Here is a 24556-nt window from a genome sequence, read left to right on the forward strand (position 1 = left end):
CTGGGAGTCACCGCAGACGCCATTTCCTCAGCGCCCCCGCGGCGGCGCGGCTGCATCAGCGCTGACGTGAGACCGACGTGCGGCTCCGCCCGGCCCAATCCCCCCCACCCCCTGTGACGGGGGCACCACGTACAGGGCGGCGGGTGAGTGCGGGAGGGGGCGGGGACACGTGTGCGCGCAGCCCGACCCCCCGCGGGCCGGGAGAGGGGGAGCGCAGCGGGCAGCGGCGGGACCCGGCAGCGCGGAGGGCAGTGCAGGGCAAGGGCGGGCAGGGGGGCGCTGTGCTGTGCAGCTGGGCTCAGCCCCTACCGTCGGGAGCGCGCAGGACGGGCGGAGGCGCGTCCCCGCCGCGACCGGGAGCGCGCTGCACTTGGGAAGGGCCGCGCAGGGCCCGGCTGCCTCGCTCGCTCACCCGGCTCGGCTCTGCCTTGCGGACCCGAGACGTGAGGAGCTCGGGAAGGGGACGTGTGGAGCCTCCTGCTCCGTTACAGCCCGGGAGCCGGCAAGCTGCGGCTCTGGCCCTTTCTCTGGAGCGAGGCTTGGGAGGGAGAGCGGTTCGGTTCCCCTGTTGGTAGTCCGGCGAGGTTAGGGAACGTGGCAGGGTGCCTTCCTGCTGTGGTCAGACAGCCGGTGCCCCAGCGGAGGGGAGAGTGCTGGCCGGTGCGGGGTGAGCCATGGTGCCTGGGGCTGTTCTCTTAACTCAGTAGGCCTCATTACATCCTTGCCCGTAAGGTTTCCCAAGCTGGGGCAGGAAAACGGGTGGGAGATGGTCACGGCGGGCTTCGTGATACCTAGGTCCAGTTAAAAGTTTGAGGGTTCTGTCTAAATCCACCACTGTCATGTCAGCATCTTCCTTGGTGCGGAGTGGAGTCGCATGTTAAAAGATTCCACAGGTACTGATGCTTAAATCGTCCTTTTACTTATTCAGGAACTAGTTGGACTCTTCTAAACGAGGGCCATTCATCCTCTTCACAGCAGACTCAGCACTGCCTTGTCTGTATTATTGAGGTGGCAGATGCAAAGTGAGAGGTAGCATGCTTGTACTTACAGTCATAGCAGGCTTAGGTTTAGAATTTTTTTTGACGGTGAAGATAGTTTTGAAAGAAAAGGGGTGGGAAGAAAATGAGGAAACACATTAGAGTTTAGGACACACAAGAAACTTCATGTTCTGCTGATACTGAAAACTTAACAGAAAGATTATACTTTAAGAATTAGGTCTGTTTTGCTGTTGCTCATTTTATCCTGTGACCACCTTACCAGCCAGTGTGCTTTGCAAAGCAGTGTAGTAAAATGCAACAGCCTTCATACTTGAAGACACAACAATCTTCTGAAAGTAGTGCATTCTGAGTTTTCACACTCACCGTTGGGTCATCAATAAATGCAAAATAGGTGTTTGTAAATTCACATCCTTGCTCTCTAGTAACTTTCCTGTGAATAAAAGCCTACAAAGAGATCTGGAGCAGAAGTTGAAATGTATTCCGTAGCCCCTTACAATGTTTTTTGTAATAAGCTACTTTTGTAAACAGTCTCTCATGTATAAAGTGTTGTTGAAATAAAGAAGTTGTCTTTAAAATGTGTCTGGGTATTTAATTAGACAGTTGCATATTTTTAGTTTTGCAAAATGTTATACCAGTTTGCTTATGTAGCCTAATTTCACCAGTAGGCATTACTTGTATTAAGATTCAGTGATGTAATTGTAAAACAAAGAGGAGTATTGGGGGAGAGTGAAGGGATTTTTTGTGTTCTTTTTTTTTTGTTGCACAAGAACACACCTTGATAAGGGTACTATTCTTCAGCTTTCATCTATAGACAGAAGTATAAAAGGTTCACACCTTTAGCTTTAAGTCACTTTCCATCTTCTAGGTCACTTGAGCGATGTTTTCCTGATGTTTTTTAGTTGATGCTGCCTGTCATGTTTCTTCAGCTGCTGCTATCAGCTGAAGAAGCTTTCAATGTGCACTATATTTATCGCCATAATCGGTGTTTACCTGCTACTGACCTACTGTACCTTAGTCTTGGTGACTGTAGGAAACATATGCTAATAAGTATTGGAATGTTACTAGCTAGTTAACAGTTAAAACCTGCCTGATCCTGAACGTTTGCTGCCTTTCACGAAGGAGCAGCTGCCTGCCTGCATTCTGGAAAGCCATTCGTTTGCCCCCTTTTTATGGGAGGGGAGAAACATAACTCATTAAATTAAAAATCCTAACAGATACTTAAAATTGCTGTGCAACCAAGGTACAAAATGTAAGAAACGACTGTTAATACCGAATGTAGGACTAAAGCTTGTATATAATTAATCATACAGTGAAGAAAAACAGTATGTAATTTTAAATGGGACCTAAGAGCATATACTTTGTAACTGTTTGCTTGGTTTTCCTTTAAAACAGAACATAAACATTAAAGTGTGATATACTACTAATACACTTTTATAAAATATTTTAAGTGAGTGGCAATTTTTTTTTTCTTTGAAACTCAAAAGCCATAAATGTTACAATTCAGTTGCAGTGTAGACTTTTTGAGTGTGATACATACAGAAACTGTTTACTTTGGTAATTTCTGAATCAGATTATTAACTGTTTCTTACCATAGTCCATATTACTAGTGTTTTAGAAAAAGAAAACCCATAATTACAATCTTGTTCTGTGTTTTCCTGTATGCTTGTTAAAAACAGTTTGATATATTTAGTAAAATTATTTATGAGATAACGCAGGAAATGCAAAACCTTAGGTTACAGTAATCTGAGAGTTTATGAGGGTGCACTAAACACGGTGCTAACCGGGACCATGCAACTCAGGAGTTTCTCAGCATGCTTGGTCCTGAGCTGTGCACAGGCCCATGTGAAGTGACACGGCTGTGTGTGGCTGTACTGCTTCCAGCCCTGTGGGCTCAAATTACTTCGGCTGGGCTTCACCTCCACGGGCAGTAATCCCCTATGTTATGTCTACCGAAGAGATGTGCTACATTTTGTTTGTAGTCATCTTTCTCATTGAAGTTGTGTAACAAGATAACTGTTTTAAAATGACTTATGCCCTGTGATATTTTTGTTTTGGTTTTATAGCCTGTAGTTAGATCTTCATGTTTGGACAACATTTTTAGTCGAGTCTCTGTTCACAAGCATACTAGACTTACCACATTGTCAAAAATGTGTTTTTTAGGTTGTCTAGAAAGAGTATTTTGCTGTGTTCTAGGGCAACAGTTGCATTTTCTGGCAGTAAAAAGAAAAAGTGCTAATTAAAAACAGTATACAAATTTTCAAAATTTACTCCACTTTGCCTAAGATTTAAAACAGAATCATTTAAGAGTGAGAAATTATAAAATTATAAATGGAAAATCTATTTAAATTCTTGAGTTTTTCATGTATGTCGTAAGTCCTAATTATACTTGTCATTTCACTGGCATGTATAACTCTTGCTGTTGTTTTTCTAATTTAATATAGATAATCTAAAAAATACAGTCCTTTTTGCTATATTTTTTAAAATAGTAGGAATAACTTTTTATTTCTGCTGCACTGATGCTCTTTTCATAGTTATTTAATAACTCAGTTATTGGACCACAGCAGATGAAAAGACTTGGAAAGAAATATCCTGATAATCAATGTAGTAAAATTAATTTTATTTTTCCTTTTTTTATTATAATGTTCTGCAATCGGTGAGGAATAATGCTAAAATTTAGAAACGAAACCCTATTTTTATTCATTTATTTATTTTTAGAACATGAAAAATGGCGCTCTCTCTATGTAAAATTTCTGTGCAATGCATTCAATGGGAATAAAAGCACTTGTGGTGTTTTGTTTGGTTTTCCCTAACAGTAAGTTATCTATGACAGATGGCTTTGGTTGAGAAAATACTTCAGGGCCTGTCTAAAGTGAATTAATTCTGACTATAGTCTCGCATTTAGGAAGAGAGATTTTGCAATTACTTTTTGCTATACCTATGCATGATTTAATTTTCCTTGGTGTGTGAGATGTTGTGAAGCTTATGGAGGCATTTGTATATGAATCAGATGGAGCTTTCATGTTTGAGACTCTGAATGGTCCTAGCTTACTAAGGAGGAACGTTTTTTTTTTTCCCTACTTTATTATTGTTATACATAAAACTGGATGATTTAATAAGATAAACATCTTGTTATGGAAAATTATGGTGGAAAGCTTGGTGAAAACATTCTCCCCAGAGTTGTTCAACTTTGGTGAATTTCAGTAGATCTTTAATTAGATTGTATCTAAAGAAAAAGGTAGTAAGTAGTAACTAACAAGACAGGAATGTAAAAAGATTTTAGGTGTAAAATGTCTCCTGAATCTAATCTGAATTGATACGGGCATAGAGTATGTAAGTTCTTTTGGCAGAAACCATGTTAACCCATAAATTCTTGAATGTGTACATCTTGGCTGCCGCTAGCGGCAGTACTGTTAAGTCTGGTCAGCAGAATACCATTGGAGGAATATAAGCTTGAACTACGCTTCTTGGCATCTTTTGACTGGATTCCTTTTTGTATTTTCATGCCTTTATTCTATGCAAAAAGGGAGATGTAAAAAGAATTATTTATTCTCCTCAAAAGTTGTGGAATAATCTGTCAAATAGTGCAGCAAATGGAGCTGGGTTTACATTTAATTAGTTTTAACATAGTTAACTTTTAACATGTGCAACTTGGAGTCAGGCACATAGGAGGCTTCCTTCCCCATCTCTTCCATCTCTCAGTGTAAGACCTGAGCAGAAACTGCAGTAACTGTCAGCCAGTTAAAACAGTTGAACTTTGAGTTCAGATGGGCTTGCCATCCCTGACTTACAGTAACCAAGAGAGAGGAAACAAGATTTGCTGTCTCTTAAATCCCACAACTGTAGCATCTTCCTTTTGCAGCCTCAATTTCTTGTTTAAGTAGTTATAGGTGGGAGCATGCTGCAGAGTTCTCTGCTTGACCCTGTCCTGTCTCTGTTCTGTTTGTAAACTAACCTGTTGCTGTGGCAATGTTTGTGACATCCCCTGTTCAATCTTGCACCTTCAGTGCAGGCTTTGGTAGGAGAGAGAGGGAGCCGAAGAGAATCAAGCTCTTGTTTTAAAACTCACAACTTCCGGTATGACTAAATATGCCAAGAAATACAGAAAAGCAACTGCCAGGTAATTGCATTTTTATATAGCAGATATATTTGGAAGCTTTCTCTGTGGCATTTAAACTCATAGTTTAAATTGAGGGTCAAGGAATTGCTTATTCTTCTATGCAATTTACCCTTCTTCTAAAGCTGCAAAATGGGAAGAATCATTGTGTCTTAAGCTGCAAGTAGTTACAGGCAATTCAATTGTAGATCCCAGCTGAGGTTTGATATTTTGGAAGGTTCGAGAGGGCCATAGCAGCACATGGCTGCTGGACAATTTGAGCCTTGGCCAGTGAGAGATGTGAGGCACAAGGGACCTGCTGCGAGCAGTGCTGTAGGGGCTTCTCTGGAGCACTCACTGCAGGGGAGCCTAGGCCTCTGTGCTTGTCCCTCTCCTGAGAGCCATTTCCAGTACTGCCTCTCCTTGCGGCTTTCTAAAGTTCTTGTTTCAGGGCTCCTGGCTATATGAATGAATATTTTAATATGAGGAAACCTCATATTAAAGGAAGGAAGGACCTCAGTTAATCTGGAGTTTTGAAAGAAAGCTTTCTTTTCTGTTAAGTTGTTAGTTGCCTGCTCCAAATATAAAATGGTCTGGAATTGCATTTTTCTCCCTATGTGCCTGATATACCTCCCTGTACTGCATTATTTAGATGTGCCTGTGCTTACTTTTAGACAGATGACCATGGAAATGGTTGAATCACAACAGGATGACAGTGCAGGGGATTGTATGCCAGAGAGAGATGCTGTTCGTCTTCAGAATCAGCCAGGCCGAAGTCATATTTCTCAAGGGTCTGAGGTAAGCTGAAATATGGAAAGATGAGAAGAATCAATAGAGAGCTATTCAGAATAGCTATGGTTTTCAAATGATTCATTTATATGGAATTCTCTCGTTCTGTAAGTCTTGTTATTAAATAGGAAAAATATAGCAAAGGTATATGGAAAACTGTGCCTGTGGTATTTAATGAAAAGCTAGTATAACACAAGGTTTGTTATAAAGCAGCACTTTTAGGAAACCAGGATTTTCAGAATGAATGTTAGGCACTTTTTTCTTTTTCCCTTTTCCAAGATGATTGTGTTTTTTATGGACATGAGGATAGGGTCTTAAAGAGTTAAGGTGGCTGCAAGATCAAACATAGTTAAAACATCTGTATCTTGAAGAAGTGTTGTATAACAAAAATTAAAAATGAATAAAAAATAACCATGGTTCTTCCCTAGTTCTAATTTTTGTACAGAATGTGTTTAATTCTTTCAGAAGTACATTTTTAATGTATGCTTATTTTGTTTCATCCCCGTGCATCCAATGACAGTGTCTGAAGTACTAAAAATATGCATATTCTCTATGGTAGTCATACCTGGATTCTTCTTTGCTAGTTAATGGATGAAAGATGACATAGTAATGACCCTCAAACATTAAAAATATGCACTGAAAGGTTCAGTGCTTAAGAAAGGTAGTGTTCTTGCCAGTACTAAGATTTATAACTTCAGGAAGCTGTATAGAACCCTTAGAAGGATCTTCAAAAACACTTTATGAAATAAAGGAACTGATTTAAAAGACATCTTACAGAATTTCTTCATCACTGGAAGTTAGAAGTTACTTGGTAAGATTTGATGCATGTATTGGTATGTTAGGTAATTGATCTGCATTTTCAGGACTGAATGCAGCTGCTTTTTGTGGGTTCCTTCAGCCACAAAGTAGACTGCAAAGTATTTAAAATGCTTATTTGTTAGCTTTGTAGCCTATGGCATTTGTTGTGGTTTTGATACATGCAGCATTAGGAATACTGCAGGGTTTTTGGAGGGAGGGTAGGAGGGGTTGTTTGTTTTCCGTTAAGAATGGAACATGAAACCCAGAAGTTTATTTGGTTTGCTGTGTAGATGTAATCTCCATATTTCTTCTTTGATAGTTCAGTTCAGATTTTGTGCCCTAACTTCACAGTGTGATTTCCGTGTAAAATCTATTGGCACGTGCAATAGTCTCTGAAGAAAATACCTGTGAATTTTGTCACTTGGGATTTTTCATGATGATCTAGAGACAAAGCTGTCACTAATGCTGTTGGAAGGCTTCTGATGGGTCCCCAGGGAATACATTTTTTTATGTTTATCTGCATTTAATGCTTGAGTACATGTGAAGCTTCAGCCACACTGCAATAGGCCTCGAATGTTTCAATTAAAACTAGTAACTGAAGTACCAATGGATCTCAGTCCATCAGCACTAAAATGAAACACGTGCACTTCAGTTTGAAGGCTCAGGATAACAGTTAGGAGTTTACATCTGGGAGTCCCTCTTTTCGGTCAAATGGCCTAGAGAGTCAGGACTGCTCTGCACTTATAGCTGGAGTCGATGTCCCTCCCTTGGGATAGACGATGCCAGAAAACTGGAGGTGATACAGTTGTGCCACTCTAGCCAGCAGTGAAGCAGGGGGCCTCCAGGGGACAGCCCTGCCCCCTCAGCTGTCCAGCAGTGCTCCAGGCCTTACTGGCTGCCCCCTCACTGCTGTTCCTCAGGCCAGGGCCTGCAGGCCGCAGCTGAGAGTCCCGGCCTCCCCTTAGAGCCTTGAGGCTGACCTGCCACGGCACTTCCTTCAGTAAAACAGGGAGAAGGCCTATTGCTGAAAGACTTTATTGTGACATTTCTTTGGTTTAAGATGAGGAGGACTTTCTTAGCTTATGTTCCTACCTGGCAAGATCAGAAGGTGAGATGCTTTGTCATCATGATGGCTGGAGGTGGACATTGGGAGGTAAACCTCTGCTCAAGGCAGGGGCCGTGTGTGGGACATCTGGCTGCTTTTGCTGGTGCAGGATGGGAAGATCAGGGTGTTTGTGAGGAATTCATGGCTGTGCTGCTGGTCCAGATTCTATGTATTTTGACTGTTACAGAAGGGTGCAGGTAGTTCTTTCTCCCTCTTTGGCCTCTGGAGGAGTGCAGTTAAGAGAAAACAACCACTTAAAGTGACTGAAATGTACCTTGGACTAGCTTCCAATCATCTCCCCCACTAATTTACTGCAGATGTGCAGAAATGGGAGAAAAGAATGACTGGGTTCTTACTTAAAGGTAAAATCATAGAATAGTTTGGGCTGGAAGGGACCTTCAAAGCTCATCTAGTCCAACCCCCCTGCAACGAGCGGGAACATCTTCAGCTAGATCTGGTTGCCCAGAACCACATCCAGCCTGACCTTCAATGTCTCCAGGGATGACACATCTGCCACCTCTCTGGGCAACCTGTGCCAGTGTTTCACAACCCTCATTGTAAAGGATTTTTTCCTCATGTCCAGCCTGATTCTCCCCTCTTTTAGTTTAAAGCCATTACCCCTCATCCTGTCACAACAGGCCTCTTTTAAGTACTGAAAGGCTGTAATAACGTCTCCTCAGAGCCTTTTCTTCTCTAGGCTGAACAACCGCAACTCTCTCAGCCTTTCTTCATAGGAGAGTTGCTCCATCCGTGGTCACTGAAACTAACAGACATCTCTGGGGTTTTCTTTTTTGTTTGTTTTGGTTTTTTTTTTTCAGCCAAATATTGTTTAACCTTGGTTTTGTTAAGTCAAAAGTGAAGCATTTTAATATGTTATCTTTTAAGTACTGTGCTTATAGTTTTCTGTGTATTGTAAGAATCGCAGAATAGTTGAGGGATCTCTTGAGATCATCTGGTCCAATCCCACTGCACAAGCAGGTTCAGCCACCCAAGGTTGCCCAGGACTGTGCCAGACAGTCTTTGTGCCAGACAGCCCTTGAAGTAATGATATAGGTAGCATTGCTCATCACTGATGTCAGAAAGTATATCCAGTTGGGTTGTGATCATCTCCAAGGATGGAGTCTCTGCAGCCTCTCTGGGTACCTGTGCCAGTGGTTGACTGTCCTCACAGTAAAAAGGGGTAGGATTTTTATGTTCAGATGGAATTTCATGTGTTTTATTTTCTTACTTTATTAGTAGAGAAAAGATAGTTTTGGGGTTTGTGGGTTTTTTTTTTGTTTTTGTTGTTGTTTTTGTTGTTGTTGTTTTTGTTTGGTTGGTTTGGTTTTTTTTTCTCCCTAACGTGTGTAATAGATACTGCTAATGCATTTTTGGTGATGAAAGTAAAATTACTTCTGCAAAAGCAAAAATTAGAAATATAAAGAATTAGAAATATAAAAAATGAGATGCATCTTTCATCCAGCGTGGCGAAATTGTCATTTTTCTATATTGAAAGGGTTATTTTTTAAAATAAAAATAGTGTGAAATAATTTATAGCTGAGTTTCTTGCATCCATCACTTTCAGCCAGTTAATGAATTGACACAGTATTGTTTTAAATATGTTTTCAATGTCATTTTAATAAGATCCAGCCACCAAAAGAAGTGGGTAAGAAAATATTAATTAATAAAAATTTTGGTGATTGTCTTTAGAAGCTGTTGGACATGTACAGAAAACCTGTAGAGAAGCTTGATGCCTTTTTTCAGTGAAGAACAAAGGTGCGAGATGGAATATTTTTCCACCTGTTTTGAGATGGGCTCCATAAGTCCTAGCTCACATGCACAGATCTGACATGAATACATACAGGGCTGTTCTTAAAAGGAAGCTAACTCGGTTTGGAATATTCCGCTAATGCTGTGGTAGCCAAACTTGTATCTTGGAGCAGTTATATCTGCATTGGTATTCAGAAATTAGGTTTTCCTTTTGCAGCATTTCTAGAGGTCTTGTTGCATTCTGTGTTGTCCTGTGCTCAGCTACACTAAATCTAACTGTAAAAATGTAAGATCAATGTATTTGGACCTTTTTCGGATTTCACAAAAAAACTTTCAGTTGTGTTTTTTTCTTTTCCTGTAATCCTACGTCTTTGTTTGGTTCTTCTTTGAATCACTTTTTGTGAACTTTGTCTTGTTGTCTGTCAGTAGAGTTGTCTGCTGCCTTGGTCTGAATTACCATCTGTTGGCCTTTCCATGCTGGTCCTGTACTAGATATTGATAGAGATTTACAATGTGAGAACTGCTGTCAGAAGAGAGCGGAGGGAGTTTTCCAGAGCCTGGAGTGCATAGCCATTCCAGGTTGGCACTGCTCAGGTTTAGCACCTAAGGGGTGTTATCCTTGTGGCCTCTTGCCATCAAACCTTGTGTTAAATCTTGCTCCCAACAGATTGAGCTCTGCAGAAGTCTGACAGGCTGTTGTAAGTATGGCTATAAAATCAGTCTGCCAAATGCAAGTCCAGGATATTTAGCTAAGCTGATGTTAGAGGATTATAAACCCGCAGCCTTGTCACCATTTTATGATTACTCAAGGTATGTCACCAAATGGCTGAAATCAGCCTGACCTTGTCTTCCTTAAAACTATGTGCTGCTTTTTTGACAGTAGCTGTGGAATTGACCAAAACATCTCTGTCTTCAGCTTTTACTCATAGAGGCTACTAAGTGCCTGAGTGCAGTGAATGCTTTCTTTGCTCTTTCATTAGGTGAATTCAGGATGAGTTTGCCTTGTCTTTTCCTTTCCCACAAGTACTTTACTTTTCACTTCACTTCTGGAGTCCTTGTAGTGTTTAGATTCTCCAGCAGGGACAGTACTCAGATGAAGCTCCGTACTGCGTACTTCATATCAGCAATATTTAAGGCATGAGAGGTTGAGTGTGGATGTAATCTCTAGTACTGTGTAGGGAGATGTTATCTGACCTTGGGCAATGAGAGTGCGTATATCCACAGTATGACTGTTCAGATGGACAGTGCATCTTGAAATCAGATAACGATGAGTAACGTCTTTATGAAGGTTATGAACCTCAGCATGAAGATAGTTCATGATCTTCTTTTGCCGACGGAATGCATGGTTGATACTTGTTGAAACCATTAGACTTAACTGTTGCATACGTAAGAGGAAAGAATCCAAAAGGACGTTACAAGATCTAAGTCTCTTTGCCATTGCTAGGGACGTAACCCTTACACTCTTTAACCAGATGCTTAATGTGTTATGCTTCCCCTTCCCCTTTGTGTTCCTGAGTTGCTTCTGTGGATTGTTTTCAGTCTTTGTGCCAGACAGCCCTTGAAGTAATGATGTTAAAGGTAGCATTGCTCGTCACTGATGTCAGAAAGTAATTTTTTTGCCAAGTCTGTTTCAGTCAGCATTTATGTATGATAGCGTCAAAAGGTACTGGTATTTTAGTTAACACAAGAATATTCAATTTGAAAACAATGCAAAGGGAAATGTGCATTTTTATAAATGTTAGAAATCATTAAAAATATTTTGATTCACAAGTTGGAAATATTTTATTTCAGTCTTAGTCATAGAAAACAAACCTAAAACAAAATAATTGCAGACATTTTAAAGAAAAATGTATAGGTTACATATTATGCAACCTTTGGATATATGTGGAAACTCAGCAAAAAGCAATTAAATAGAATTGAACTGTTTAAAATGGATATAAATGTAAATGAACAAGCAAATTGCTTTTGGTGTGATCCAGTTTTAAAATGCTACTGTCTTCTCTTCCCTCAACTCTATCCGCCATTTAGTCTCTTGCCTGAATAATTGGGAACAAAACGACTTCATCTGTCATGTTGTAAACTTCAGTCTAAAAGAGTGTGGTTTTCTCTTTTTCTTGTGTGTTTGTACTGAATAAGCGGCTTTTAAATGAATGTAGTGTTTTTTAATCTTGAGTACTGGATTACTGCCTGATTATTGGTGCCTGACCCATTGTGTACTGAAAAGAAACTCATAAACTGTTCACCTTGTACTTTTTTGTGTGTGTTGTACTCAAAATGTTCTTTCTGATGCAAGAGTATTGTATCAGATTTGAGCTCTTGCAAAGATAGTAGTAAGTGGAAAGGTTTGGTGAAATTACCTTTGTAATGTTTTGAAAAGTTAGCATATTTTGTAAGCATTTAACCTGATCTGTCTTTCCTTGAAGCTTGGGTTTAGGATGATGTCAGCTCTGACACAAAATAGATCATACTCTTCGGATTCTGGAGACTTTCTAGATCTCAATCTCAAGTACCTATCTGATAATAATATTACTATTTGGTTTTTAGATTGGGAAGAAGGTTCGTATATCCTGTTTACATGTTGCCATTAAATGCTGTTTAAAGAATAATTGTTTCCATTTCAGAGTTCAAAATGCCCTCAATTGTTCTATTTCCTGAAAAGTGGTTCAGTTTCCCATGACAATTGAACAATCACATAGTAAATGTGGACAAGATCCTGTCTCTGATTCCTAGAAACATTGTTTCTTCAAGATAATTTGAGCCAACATCTGGTCTTTTTGATAGTAGTGCATCTTAATAGCAGTTAAAAACTTTCTCTAAAGAAAGGAATGTTTCCCAGACAAGCAATCATTCAGGAGTGAAAGCTTCTTTAATATTTAGTATTTAAAAATCCTTTTAGTGTGAACACAGAAAATAGAAAACTTTCTTTAACTTTTATAATATTCAGCATTCATCATGTTTTTCTCTTCATTGTCATCTATTCTTACTATTACTTCTCATACCTGATACCTTTTGGGTCTGATAACAAAGCTGGGAAGGGGATAATACCTGAATTTTAGATATGAGTCAGGGTCTGTTCTTGTGCATGCAGAATATAGAAATAAGGCTTTTTCAATGCAGTTTGCTTTGAAAAACACGACATCTGTTACTGTCATATGATTTATGTTTGTCATTCTCTTCTGAGTTTAGAGATGTTTCATCACACAGAACCTGACATCGTAGTGTTTTCCCTTTGCTTCAGGATTTGTTTCTGTTAATAGACTTAACAGGAACAGCATAAATATTGAACTATTTCCTAGCCTGTAGATGTATAACTGTTTCTTAACCCATTCATCCTCATTACCGATGGTTTAGAACCAAGGGCTGGGGAAAGCTGTGTGTGCTCTAATATGTCATCAGAAAAATTGATCAGATTATTACTAGACAGAAGACTTTCTTCAGCTGTGCTAGGCTTCAAGAAGATTCAGCTGTTCTTTAATTTTTGTTGTCATATTGAAATATTGATACACTCCAACTCTGTTTTTCTTGATATCTAAATATATATATAAAGAGAATTTATTAAACTAGATCAATTTAGAAATCAGTGTATTGCTTTATTTAACAGGGTTGGGGGTTTTTTGCTATCTTAATAGTTCTCATGTGTCTTGAGGAGACATCTGTCTGAAAAGCCTCCCTTCTTGCCTAGCAAAGCAAGCAAAACAAAAACAGTTCTGGCTTTTTTTTTTTCCTTTTCAATTTTTTTAATTTATTTTTTTCCTGATTAAGACATTCTGCCCTGTATGTTGTTGCAGTGACATGCTAGTTCAGCAAATATTGATATTATTGTTACATTTCTTCCTAAGTTTCATGCTAGCAACAGCAGATTTAGTGTGTGATACCTTAGGGTTGTTTCTACTTAAAAAGAAAACATGAAGTCTCAGGAAAAAAAGGAAAGAAGAAAGATTTGCAATTTGTTAGGGGACAGATTTGAGCTTTCCATACCATTTAGAAAGACACCCACCAAACTTTTACTAATAAAACTAGTATCTTTCTGTGTGTGATAACTACACACATCTAAGCTATTTTAGATACGGCATCAAAACAAGTTTGTTTAGTATCACTTCTAAAAGCATCTGCTGAAGTCTTAAGGCATGTTACTTAAACATGATGGTTGTAATTTTTGCAGGTTTCTGTAGCTGCATCAAGTGCTGGAAGAGGATCTCCAGCTCTAACTCTAGTGCAGTTGCCTTCTGGTCAAACAGTTCATGCCCAGGGTGTCATTCAAGCTACACAGCCCTCAGTCATTCAGTCACTACACATGCAAGCTGTTCAGGTTAGCTCTTTTATTGTTACATTTTCATGAATATTTGGTACCTGATAACTCTTCCCCCCAACTCCATTTCCAGTTTCTCTTCATTCCTACCAGTGCTGTAAGATTTGCTCATAAGGTGCAGGAAATGGGGAGGTAGGTGGCAAACTGCCAACCAGTAGCAGCTCTGCAAGCACTGTGTAGTGATTCCTTAATGCTTCCTGTTTACCTGGTAAAAAATTGTGTCTTGGAACGCTGAACTTATGAAACAGCAAATTTGTATAATAATGTGGCCTTACATTAGTGTACCTTGCAGTTTTTCTGTCTTTTTTCTTTTAATTCTATGACCATCATGTTTCTAATGAGACTATGAACTCATAAATTTGCAAATATACTGTATTTTTGGAGAGGATCTAGGTGTAATGGAAGTAAATGTGTTGTAGTGAAATTATTACTTATGCACTTTTAGAGCATCTGGTATTGCTTTTTGTGGGTATGGATATGAAAAGATCAAAAATAAGGGCAGCCTCAATGTAAACATGTATTTGGCAAATCTTCACATATTTAAAGTTGCTGATGTTGAAAAACAAGGACCAGCACAGAATGCTTAAGATATTTCTGAGCTTTTAAATAGGAAAAAGACTAGAGAAAATTGACTTGCAATGTTTTGAAAATGACTTAGCCTCCCATTGGTGTTTTTCTTGTAGCTGGGAATGCCTTTGCTCTAGTTTTCTTAAAATCTGGTTGTGAAATGTCAACTGAATTGCTCTTTGCAGATAGAATTGGTGTCTCTGATAAGAAAGGCTATATACACCTGTTAGGTGTGAGCTTTTTGACCTGTAGTCATTGAACATGTTAAGGAAAAAACTTGCATTGTCAGTCTTCTTGAGAAGCCACCTTTAATGTTTTAGACTTATTAGCTTTCAAGTGCAATGAATAAGAAGGCATACGTAAGTATGATTTATTTTAGAGATTAGTGAAAAAGAATAAAACCTTGGCAAGATACTGAATATTTTATTTGTAAGGAGTAGGTGTAGATGGGACTTGCAAGGTTTTGAATTTCTAGCTATTGAAACAGGTGCAGTAGATGTCAAGAGACTTGGGTTTGGTCAAACTTGAACTCAAAGCATTCAAAATAAGTATTTTTTTAAAATGGAATTCTTTCTAACTGTAATTTAGCAGAGCAAATTTCATTAGGTAAGCATATTACAGTCATTCCAGGTTGCTGTCACTGCTTTTCTGCAAGTCAGTGTAGTCAGGATGCATATTGCTCCAAAGCTCAGAAGAAGGAATTTCTCTGGAATCTCTTGCCAGCTGCTGTGTTGTCTTAGGGGAGTGAAAGTTGACTGCTTGTTGTATTGAGTAAACTCTGGCTGTTTTCCGTTTCCCGAAGGAGTAGAGACAGGAAAGCTGTGCCCTCATTAATACTGACTAGTCAGTTCCAGGGTTTTGCTCTGGTGCCATTTGAGCATGGTAATAGCAAATAAGGTGACTCTAGAAGAAGGGCTTGAAGATGCTGTAAAAGACTCCATTACAGAGGTTGTTTAGCCTTTCGTGATCCTCTTAAGTAATTTATCCTGCCACCTGACATTTCCTCCAGATCATTTGGCTTTAACTTGATATTGTATCTTTGCCAGAAAGTAGGGAACCTGGGAAACAATATCAGTTTACTTTACAAGAAAAAAAAAAAAAAGTGTGCTGAAAGTTGATGCTAAGGCTTTGCTTGACCTCTCCCTCTAACACCTGCAGCTTTAAACTGCAAAACGTTCAACCTTTTTTCTTGTAATGCTGTTGGGTTTTGGATTAAGGGAAGGCTTACCTATATCATGTTCCTTACTATTTTGTTAATGTTGTTTTACTTGTTGGAAAGTTTGAAGTTAAGATTATTATTTGACTTTTCTACTTGATCCCCTCTGTAGTGCATCAGTTATTGGCAGACTAAGTTAAGTTTGTTCAAAAAACACAGCAGTTTAGTAAAGTTGAGGTCTGAATGATGTCCAGGAAAAAATGACATTGGTTTTCACTGGTCAGCATTGTGAACATGGTTGCTTGCTGAACAAACTGAAACATTAAATTTATTTGTTTTGACGAAAATTAGAACTTTTGACATTTCTTCCACAAAACACCCACTTCCACATTAAAATGCTTAAATTGCCTTTTGATTTCCTTACCTTCTTCCCAAAGTACCACTGTTCCTGACTTCTTTGGCCATCTTCACAAACTAGGGGTGGCTATAGGTAGCCCTTAGTGGGATAGGAAGGTTTAAAGGCACTAGGGGCTTGTTTTCTTGCTGTTTGTCCTGAAGCAATTAGATACATATTTTTTTATCTCCTTCCCATCTCCCCTGGCAGAATGAGAGCTCTGTTTTGTGGTAGGATGCCCAGGCTCTTGGCTGTGTAATACTATTTTAGTTTTGAAGTTTTGTGCCAGAGGCTTGAAGGTCAATCCACAAGAAGATCACTGTAGAGTACTGGGGGGAGATTACTTTCAGACGATCTCTTTGCTGGTCAGCATTGGTCAATTCTTCAGAAGGATGGATACAAAATTCCTGAAGCTCTTTTATCTCTGCCAGTCAGCTCTGAAGTCTGGTTTGGAGCTATACGTCTGTAGACAGGCAGAAGTACATACCTCTCACTATTTCTGGATGGTCTTTTATTAGACAAGTTTAGAGTTTTAATGAAGCTTCCTACATACTACTCAGCAAAATGAGGCTACATTTACTATTTTTATGTAAAACTGGAAAGTAATAGAATTAACCAGTGAAGAGACTTTCATTCTGCAATAACCTGTATTTTTTTTGAGGTGTAGTTTTACAGATTCAAGTTGTTGTGACCCAAGCCTATAAATTTCCAGAACCTTCCAGTCACTCATTTTCTGTTAGGGTCAAGCAGGTTTTATTTCTAGCACCAAGCACCCAGGTCTGGCAGCCGCAATAATTCTGGAGCTCTTCCTTGTCTTCCCTGTGCTGCCTGCAAGCATCCAGTGATTCCAGGTCAAACACTTGAGCCTTCTAGCCACATAACTCATGTTTGTTCAGTGTTAGCTTAACATAGTGCTTAGTCTGAAACTGCAGCCTGGTCTGTCTTTATGTGAAAAGGTCATTTTCCACACTAGCTTTTACTGCACTGTTTCAGTTTGGAAATCTTAAATGCCAGCAGTTCTGAGTAGTAAAATCAAGAAAATAGGGTGTTTTCCTTGTACACTAGTCACTTTCATTTCTGTGTAATAAGGTAGTTGCTGGTAAAGAGTGCGATTCAGCTCCAGGCCTTAACATTGTCTCAGGTAATTTTAAGAGAAAAAGAACCTGTGAAAATACTACTAATAAAGGTCTAAGAAAATGAGGCATTGAACTTGTCAGAGGGTTCTGAAACTTGCAGAGTATTGCTAAGCAATGTATTTGTATTTATGAATATGTGTTGGTAAGTGTAATAAATGCGTAAATAAATGCATTTTCTAAATAGCTTTGGTGTGGTTGTGAAGAGGCTTTTGTATTGTATACTGTTCTTTAAGGTGTATCAGTGCAATATTCTGTATTTAAAATGTTTAATTTCACTTTAAAAGCTAATTAAAATATATACTATATTTAAAGAAATTATCTTCAGTACTTTTTTTAGGTGTCATTTACAAAAAAGTAACCTGGATTATTTAGATTTTTTTTTTCTTTCAAATAGAATATGTCATCTAAATGACTGTATGTTGCTAACCTCATAATTTATGATATGCTTTCCTAAAAGAAGTCCAAGATCACATGATTAGTGATTAAATAACTGCACAAACTTCATGTATGCAAACATAGAAGTTTTTTTTTTAATAGTCTTTCACTCTGTTGCTATGTTTATTTTTATTTTTTTTTTATGAAGTTATGAATTTCAGAAACTTTGCTATTACAGGCAGCATCGATTGCAGATGAATCTGCAGAAACAGAAGGGATAGTTGATTCTCAAAAGCGTAGGGAAATACTTTCAAGAAGGCCTTCATACCGGTAAGGGCTTTTTATTTGAATTTTTAAAGGCAGCTTGTATATTACAGCAAAACTGTCTGATAAAAGCCTTATTTTTCTCATGGATATGGAATTTAAAATGTATAAAATTATCTTTTTTTTAGAAAAATTTTGAATGAACTCTCATCAGATGCTCCTGCAATACCGAAGATTGAAGAAGAAAAGTCAGATGATGAAGGAGTGCCTTCTGGAATTCCTGCAATGGCCATGCCAGCCGGCCTGTATCACTCTAACACAGGGCAATACAGTATGTTTCCAAAGATACTATGTGCTGTTGTAGAACATATGTAGGAACAACTTTGTTTCTAAGAGTTCTGTAATGAAGTGCAGATATTGGATTTTGGTGAAAAAGAATGAGAGCTTCTGTATTTCTAAATAATTTTGATTTTTGTATTTAGTTTTTCCTAATGTGGGCATTATAAACTTTCAGTCTATTTCTTGTAAAGTTTGTTGGTTGCTAGATTTTGTCCTTCTAGAACTCCTATGCATTAAAAATGTGGAGATGAGTCTCAGGTGAAATGAAAAATATTGGCTCTTTTGTGTGAATATTGAGTGTTATAAATCATTGTGGTTTCCAATGGCTGTAATTTACTTTTTACTAGTGCTATTAATTACATGAAATGACAGCGAGTTAAACTATTGTGAAGTCTAAGGCTGGAGTATGAAATTATTTCTTAACTTTGAATTTTCTTTCTTGAAAGAACTATGTCTCTTCCTCTCCACTTGTCAAGTATGAACACTCTAACTGCAGAATTAACCTAAACTGTGTTCTCCAACATTTGATACTTCATCCAAATTCAAGTTAAAATTTAGATTCACAGTTCTGTTCTATGGATTCATTGTGGGTTTTTTTAATTCTCGTATTTAAAAATGTTGGATAACTCTCCCCACAGCTTCTTTGGGCTTCATCAGATATTATCCAAGGGAAAACTTTCTAATACCTCTTTTTTTCAATTATGCATTAGACAAAACTTCATTCGTACAGGTTTTTGTTGTTTGATTTTTGGGTGTTGGTTTGTTGGTGTGTTGTTTTGGTTTTTTTTCCCCTGAAACAAGAGAACAGAGGAAGTGTATTAAAATATTGCAGTAGTATATAAAAGAGGCTAGAATGGCTTATCACCCCTATAATTCCTCAGTTATTTAATTCATGCAACTTATCAACTCTGAGAAAGCAGAATTTCCCTATCTATCCCTTCAGCATAGAAAATCATTTTTCTTGAGTTCCTAAGCTGCTTTTCGTACCTTTTCTGTAACCTATAGACCTAAATAGGTGTCTGCTTCATGCTGTCCAGCATCTGAAGTGCTCTTTCAGTGGACTTGTGGTCATGCTAAATCACAGTTATCTGGTACAGAATGTGACAGGTATTCTTGTCCAAATTACTCTTCAGGTTTTGAATTATATTTTTAGTTTGGCTTAGGTTTAGTTAAAAATATATTTGTGGTTTCAAGGCTTAAAAAGAAACGCTATACTGTCTGTACTATGTTCTAGTGAGCCTTCAAACCTGAGGGATTTGTAAGAAATTAGAGTTTAGGGTTTTTAATTGTAGTTTCCTCTAGGAAACAAGAATTGTACTTATACTGGCAATGTCTTGCAGGAGGTGATCCTTAATTAAAGATCTTTCAATTCGTGCATAGCTATAAATCATAGTGACAGGGAAGTGTATAAAAGAATAATGAAATTTATAGGCTTTGCTTTTTTGTTCAATCAAACATTAACTTTTGAAAACTTAAGCAACAGAGAACATCACCAACCATATGCTTAAATAAACAGAGTCCACAAAAAATTAATTGTCATTTATCTTAATTTAAACTTGGCTTTTGCATGAACCAAGCATAGATTTCTGGTTTATGCTGCTTTTCCTTGGAATAAGTTATAGACATAGCCTAAAACATGTGCCTTGTATTTAAGGTAATTTAACTTGTTAAATACGTTCTCATCCATAATAAGGCATTGCTTCAGGATGCAGGGTCAGCTTTTATAGACTCTCCTGACTCTGGGTCAAAACTTTTGAGAGCTCTGTCTTCATAGAAATGGTTTTTCTTACCCAATTTATTGGTCATTATTTTTTTTTTTCTTTTATTCAACTTTTGAAGTGAAAATCTCACACATTTTTTCTTCAGTGAATGTGTGTATTCTCTAATTCTGGTTAGGAAAAATTTTTTCCAAGTGGTAGCTAAGATGGTCATCTCTTTGTAATAGAGGGGGTCTTAATTTGGAATTTACTAAAGAGAGCTTGACTGTTCACTTCTGGTCCTTACATGTGTAAGGCACAGATCTGAGTAGCTGTCCTGTGATCCTCAGGAACTGCTGTTAGCTAAAATCGGAACACTGTGTGGGAATGCAGCATTACCCATGTTGATTTCAATCTGGATATGATTCAGATGGTCACTACATGTATCTGTGTTATCTTTATGTCTCCTGTCAATACCTGTTTACTTTTGCTTTTAATTATTATGTAAGTACTCGTCTCTTCTTGACTAGCATTAGTTGCACGGATTCTCTTGTACAGGCATCCAGCAGTTTATGCAGTAAGCTTGTAAAGTGTCCATGACAATGAAGAATTGGAGAGTTGGTCTTGCAGTGTCACTACAGCCATCTGTCCTGTGCCCTGGTTTCACACATACCTTATGCTACTTTATTTGCTCATTCCTTATTTTCTCTACTGTTCTCTCTATCTCTGCATAGGAAGACGGTTTAGTTGAAAAGATAATTTTGACTGTATGTTGGTGTTTGGATGTCTATTTTTGGAAGATGTTGATAAGTAAATTTTTCTGAAAAAGAAATACATTTTTTCTGTTAACAGCAGTGATGGCTGTTCTTTGCTTACTTTTTGCCAGCCAAAACAGTATGTTGCCATGGTTTCCAAGTATCTTTTTCCTCAGAGTTTCTTGGCTTTACCTTATGGAAGCAGACAGACTGATAGGCATGACCAACTAGATAAAATGTCTTTCTGTTACCTTCATCAACATATGTGTTATCTTTCTCTAAGGGAAATGGGTAGTTTTGCATGAGGTGGTGTCTTGTGTATGAGCCTTGTAGCCTGATCTGACTAGAAACCTATTGTGTTTGCTGTAGTTCTGTCATGTTAGTTATTGAATACTGACAAAATACAGGTGTTTTGCCTCACCTGTGGTGGTAGCCTAACCATGCAAAAGATGTTGGAGCCTGCGTGCAGGAATGCGTACATCACATGTTCCCCATTATGAGGGTAGGACACAAGGTCATTGCTGAACCCTTTTCCTATATTGCAGATAGGGCTCTGTGCTTGCTCCACCATGAGAGGAATTCCCCATTTTCTCCAAAAAGAAATTAATATAGCTGCTGGGATTTGGCAATTTCAATAGATTACTACACTCTCAAAATATTAGCTGAGCTTCTAATAGTTAATGTTGTCTAATTTACCAATAACAGTTTGCTAATCAACTGTTAATATGTCCAGTGCTCTTTGAAGTGTTATCTGATGTTTCACTTTCAAGATAACTTACTCTTGTCAAGACATCATTTGAAATTAACTATCTCCAAAACTCACATGGGTGTGTAATGAATCATGTATTCACATAACCAAAGCTGAACCTTCAAGAAAGTTATCCCATACTGTGAATCTGAAAGTGAAATCAGGAGCTGGCAATCCTGGATCTATACTTATATATATGACTTTTGTACTATCTCAAATCACTTTAAGTACAATGGCAATTATTGTAGTTCAAAAATACCTTTCTGGGGGAGAAAGAAGTTTGTTACTTCTTGAGAATTGGTTCTCATCTAAAAGTTCTAAGAATATTTTAATTAATGTAAGAGCCATGAATTTGACAGGTGGACCACTTGGTGGATAAGAAATTGGCTGGATGGTCACGCTGAAAGAGTTACATTCAGTGGCTCGACCTGTGGGTGGAGACCAGTGATGAGTATTGTTCCTCAGAGGTCTGTACTAGGACCAGTATTATTTAACATCTATGTTGGGGACATGTACAGGGATTGAGTGCACCCTCAGCAGATTTGCTGATGACATCAAGATCTGTGGTGTGGACGACATGCTGGAGGGAAGGGATGCCATACAGAGGGATCTTGAGAGGTGGGCCCATGCAAACCTCATTAAGTTCAGCAAGACCAAATGCAAGGTCCTGACCCAGGGCAATCCCAAACATGGATACAGGCTGGGTCATAAGAGGACTGAGAGCAACCCTAAGGAGAAGGATTTGGTGGTATTAGTGGATGAAAAACTAAATATGAGCTGGCAATATGTACTTGAAGCCCAGACAACCAGTTGCATCCTGGGCTGCATCAGAAGTGTGACCAGCAGGTCAATGGAGGTGATTTTCCTCCCCCTCACCTCTCATGTGACTCCACCGGGAGTATTACATTTAGCTCTGGGGCCCCCACTGTAAGACAGACATGAACCTGCATGATTTGGTCCAGAGGAGTGTCATGATCAGAGGCCTGGAACATCTCCCTTATGAACCTTATCAGGCTGAGAGAATTGGGGGTTTTTAGTTTGAAGAAGAGAAGGCTTCAGGGAGACCTTATGGCATTCTTCCAGTACTGAAAGGGAGCATACAAGAAAAATGGGGAGGGATTCTTATCAGGGAGTATAGTGGCAGCATGAAGGATAATGGCTTTCAGCTGAAAAAGGATAGATTTGGATTAGATATTAGGAAGAAATACTTTACTGTGAGAGTGGTGAGACACTGGAACAGGTTTCCCAGAGAAACTGGAAATGCCCAATCCCTGGCAGTGTTCAAGGCCAGGCTGGATGGGGCTTTGAGCAACCTGGTCTAGTGGAACATGTCCATGCCTGTGACAGGTGGGTTGAAACGAGATGATCTTAAGGTTCCTTCCAACCCAAAACATTCTATGATATTTCTGCTATTAACAAGGACAATGCCAATTTCAAAGTGAATATACGATTAATAACCTATGTAGGGAATTTGTATTTTGTCTTAAATATTTAATTACAATGAGCAACAAAGTATGATTTTTTTTTTTTTTTTTTTTTTTTTTAATGGGGAAGGTATATTTGTATCTTTCATATTGCTGATTATATGGGGGAAATCACAAACTTTGTTTTGTTTGTATTTTTATGTAAGTATTGAACTCTTTGCAGCTTGGAAAAACATTGTTGGGCTAGAGTTTCTCTCACACTAAGCAAAGGATTGTGAACATCAGATCTAGCTCGCTCTTTGTCTAGATGCTCTTCCTTTGTTCTGGGTTTTGTTTTGTAGGTGTTGATAAACATAGTTGTTCAGTTTTTTTCTTCTCTAATAACGTTTTCAGTTTTGTGTTTGTATGCCCATAAGGTACTATTTTTTTTTTTTTTTCTTGTATTAAAACTGTTTTAGGAGGGTTAATACTTCTGAAAGTGTAGAGGTAAAATGTGTGGAACACTGCTTTTTATCTGTTCACACATGGCATGTACTACATGACAGACTTTATATTTGTGGAAATCAGTATTAACATTATGCAAGTTGTATTGTACAATTGATTTTAAGCAAGGAGAGGAGCAGGAGTCCTATCAGGCAGTGTTTATTTTAAAGAGAAAGATGTGCTTTTTAATGTTTAGGCAATCTCCCTTTCTGTTGCTTAACTTTTTCTTTTTATCTTTAGTTACTATAACTCAAGGTGGTGCAATCCAGATTTCTAATCCAGCATCTGATGGTGTCCATGGACTACAGACATTAGGAATGACAAATTCGGGAGCTCCTCAGCCAGGTGCTACCATTGTGCAATATGCAGGACAATCACCACATAGCACACAACAGTATTTTGTTCCAGGAAGCCAAGTTGTTGTTCAAGGTATGTTTTATTAGGCTATTGCATTTTAGGTTTTTTTGTGCAAACCAGTTTTTCTTAAAAGGCTTTTTATTTTGTGTTGACATTATACCTGTGTAACAAAATGAAAGGCAGCCTTGGAAGGAGACTCAGTTTCTCTGTTTAGTAAAGCAGCTACTTCTTTTGATGAAAAAGTTTTAAGAGGAGGAAATAACAGTATAAAATAACTTTCTACTTTGAGTTCTTGTGTCCAGAGTTGGAGAGAGATGTTACAGGTTGAAATGAGATGCTGAGGATGCATCTTATTTGATATATGAAACTAATCTGGGTTGGTTTTTTTTTTTCAGCATTTAATCAATCTGAAGTTCTTTGGATATGTGTAAGGCAGAATTTCCTTGCAATTTATGACTCTTAGTAGAAAGGAGATCTTTTACTGAAGCTAGTTTTCTCACAGCAGAACGCTTTGTAGGTCCTATAACATGCACACATGCGAAATGAACTGTGAATAGTGAATTCTGGAACCTTACTGTTCTCAGCCTTTTGGAAATGCTGAGAGAGATTGAGAACCAAAGGTATCTTGGATTCTTGCCAAGACCAGGGAAAGCAGGGTTGGTATTTGGATTATGCTGAGGAAAACCTTTGAAAATGTGGGAGAGATTTCTGTACAGAGACACTAAATGAATGGCTTCCATGGAGGATATAGGGAATTCTTTTTCCCTATTTTTTTTTTTTTAATGGGTACAGAAAAGTAGGGAGGGCTGTATGAGTGCTTTCTTAAGCCAGAACAGCTATCTGAAATAAACTGTGAAAAAGAGCTAGTAAGGCTTTAAATATGTTCATGGGGCTGATGAGGTATCTGAGATAGTTGTTGAAATCCAGATTGAGGTGCCATTTTTGCCCTAATATGGATATTTGAAATAAGTTCTGTCTGTAAGTGTCTGTTTCTCTCCCTTTGCTGTAAAGGAAGTCCAG

General features: G+C 38.4%; 1 protein-coding gene across 10 annotated transcripts in view; it reads left to right on the forward strand.

Annotated features, from left to right (window-relative positions):
• The window catches only part of CREM (cAMP responsive element modulator), a 61262-nt gene continuing 36706 nt past the window's right edge, over window positions 1–24556 (forward strand). For 3 of the 10 annotated variants that reach the window (XR_013956293.1, XM_080611364.1, XM_080611362.1), the window contains exons 1-6: window positions 1–143; window positions 5766–5889; window positions 13695–13841; window positions 17708–17799; window positions 17922–18064; window positions 23420–23608. Coding sequence is in view for 8 of the 10 variants with exons in the window: in XM_080611364.1 (XP_080467490.1) it covers window positions 5770–5889; window positions 13695–13841; window positions 17708–17799; window positions 17922–18064; window positions 23420–23608 (691 nt within the window). In the remaining 2 variants the exon portion in view is untranslated. Of the gene's footprint in view, window positions 144–5765; window positions 5890–13694; window positions 13842–17707; window positions 17800–17921; window positions 18065–23419; window positions 23609–24556 lie in introns of those variants that run through there. The other 7 variants (XM_080611363.1, XM_080611350.1, XM_080611351.1 and 4 more) reach the window with 7 other exon arrangements.

This window comes from Psittacula echo (genome assembly GCF_963264785.1).
Source record: "Psittacula echo genome assembly, chromosome: 2".
NCBI classification, from domain to species: Eukaryota; Metazoa; Chordata; class Aves; order Psittaciformes; family Psittacidae; genus Psittacula; species Psittacula echo.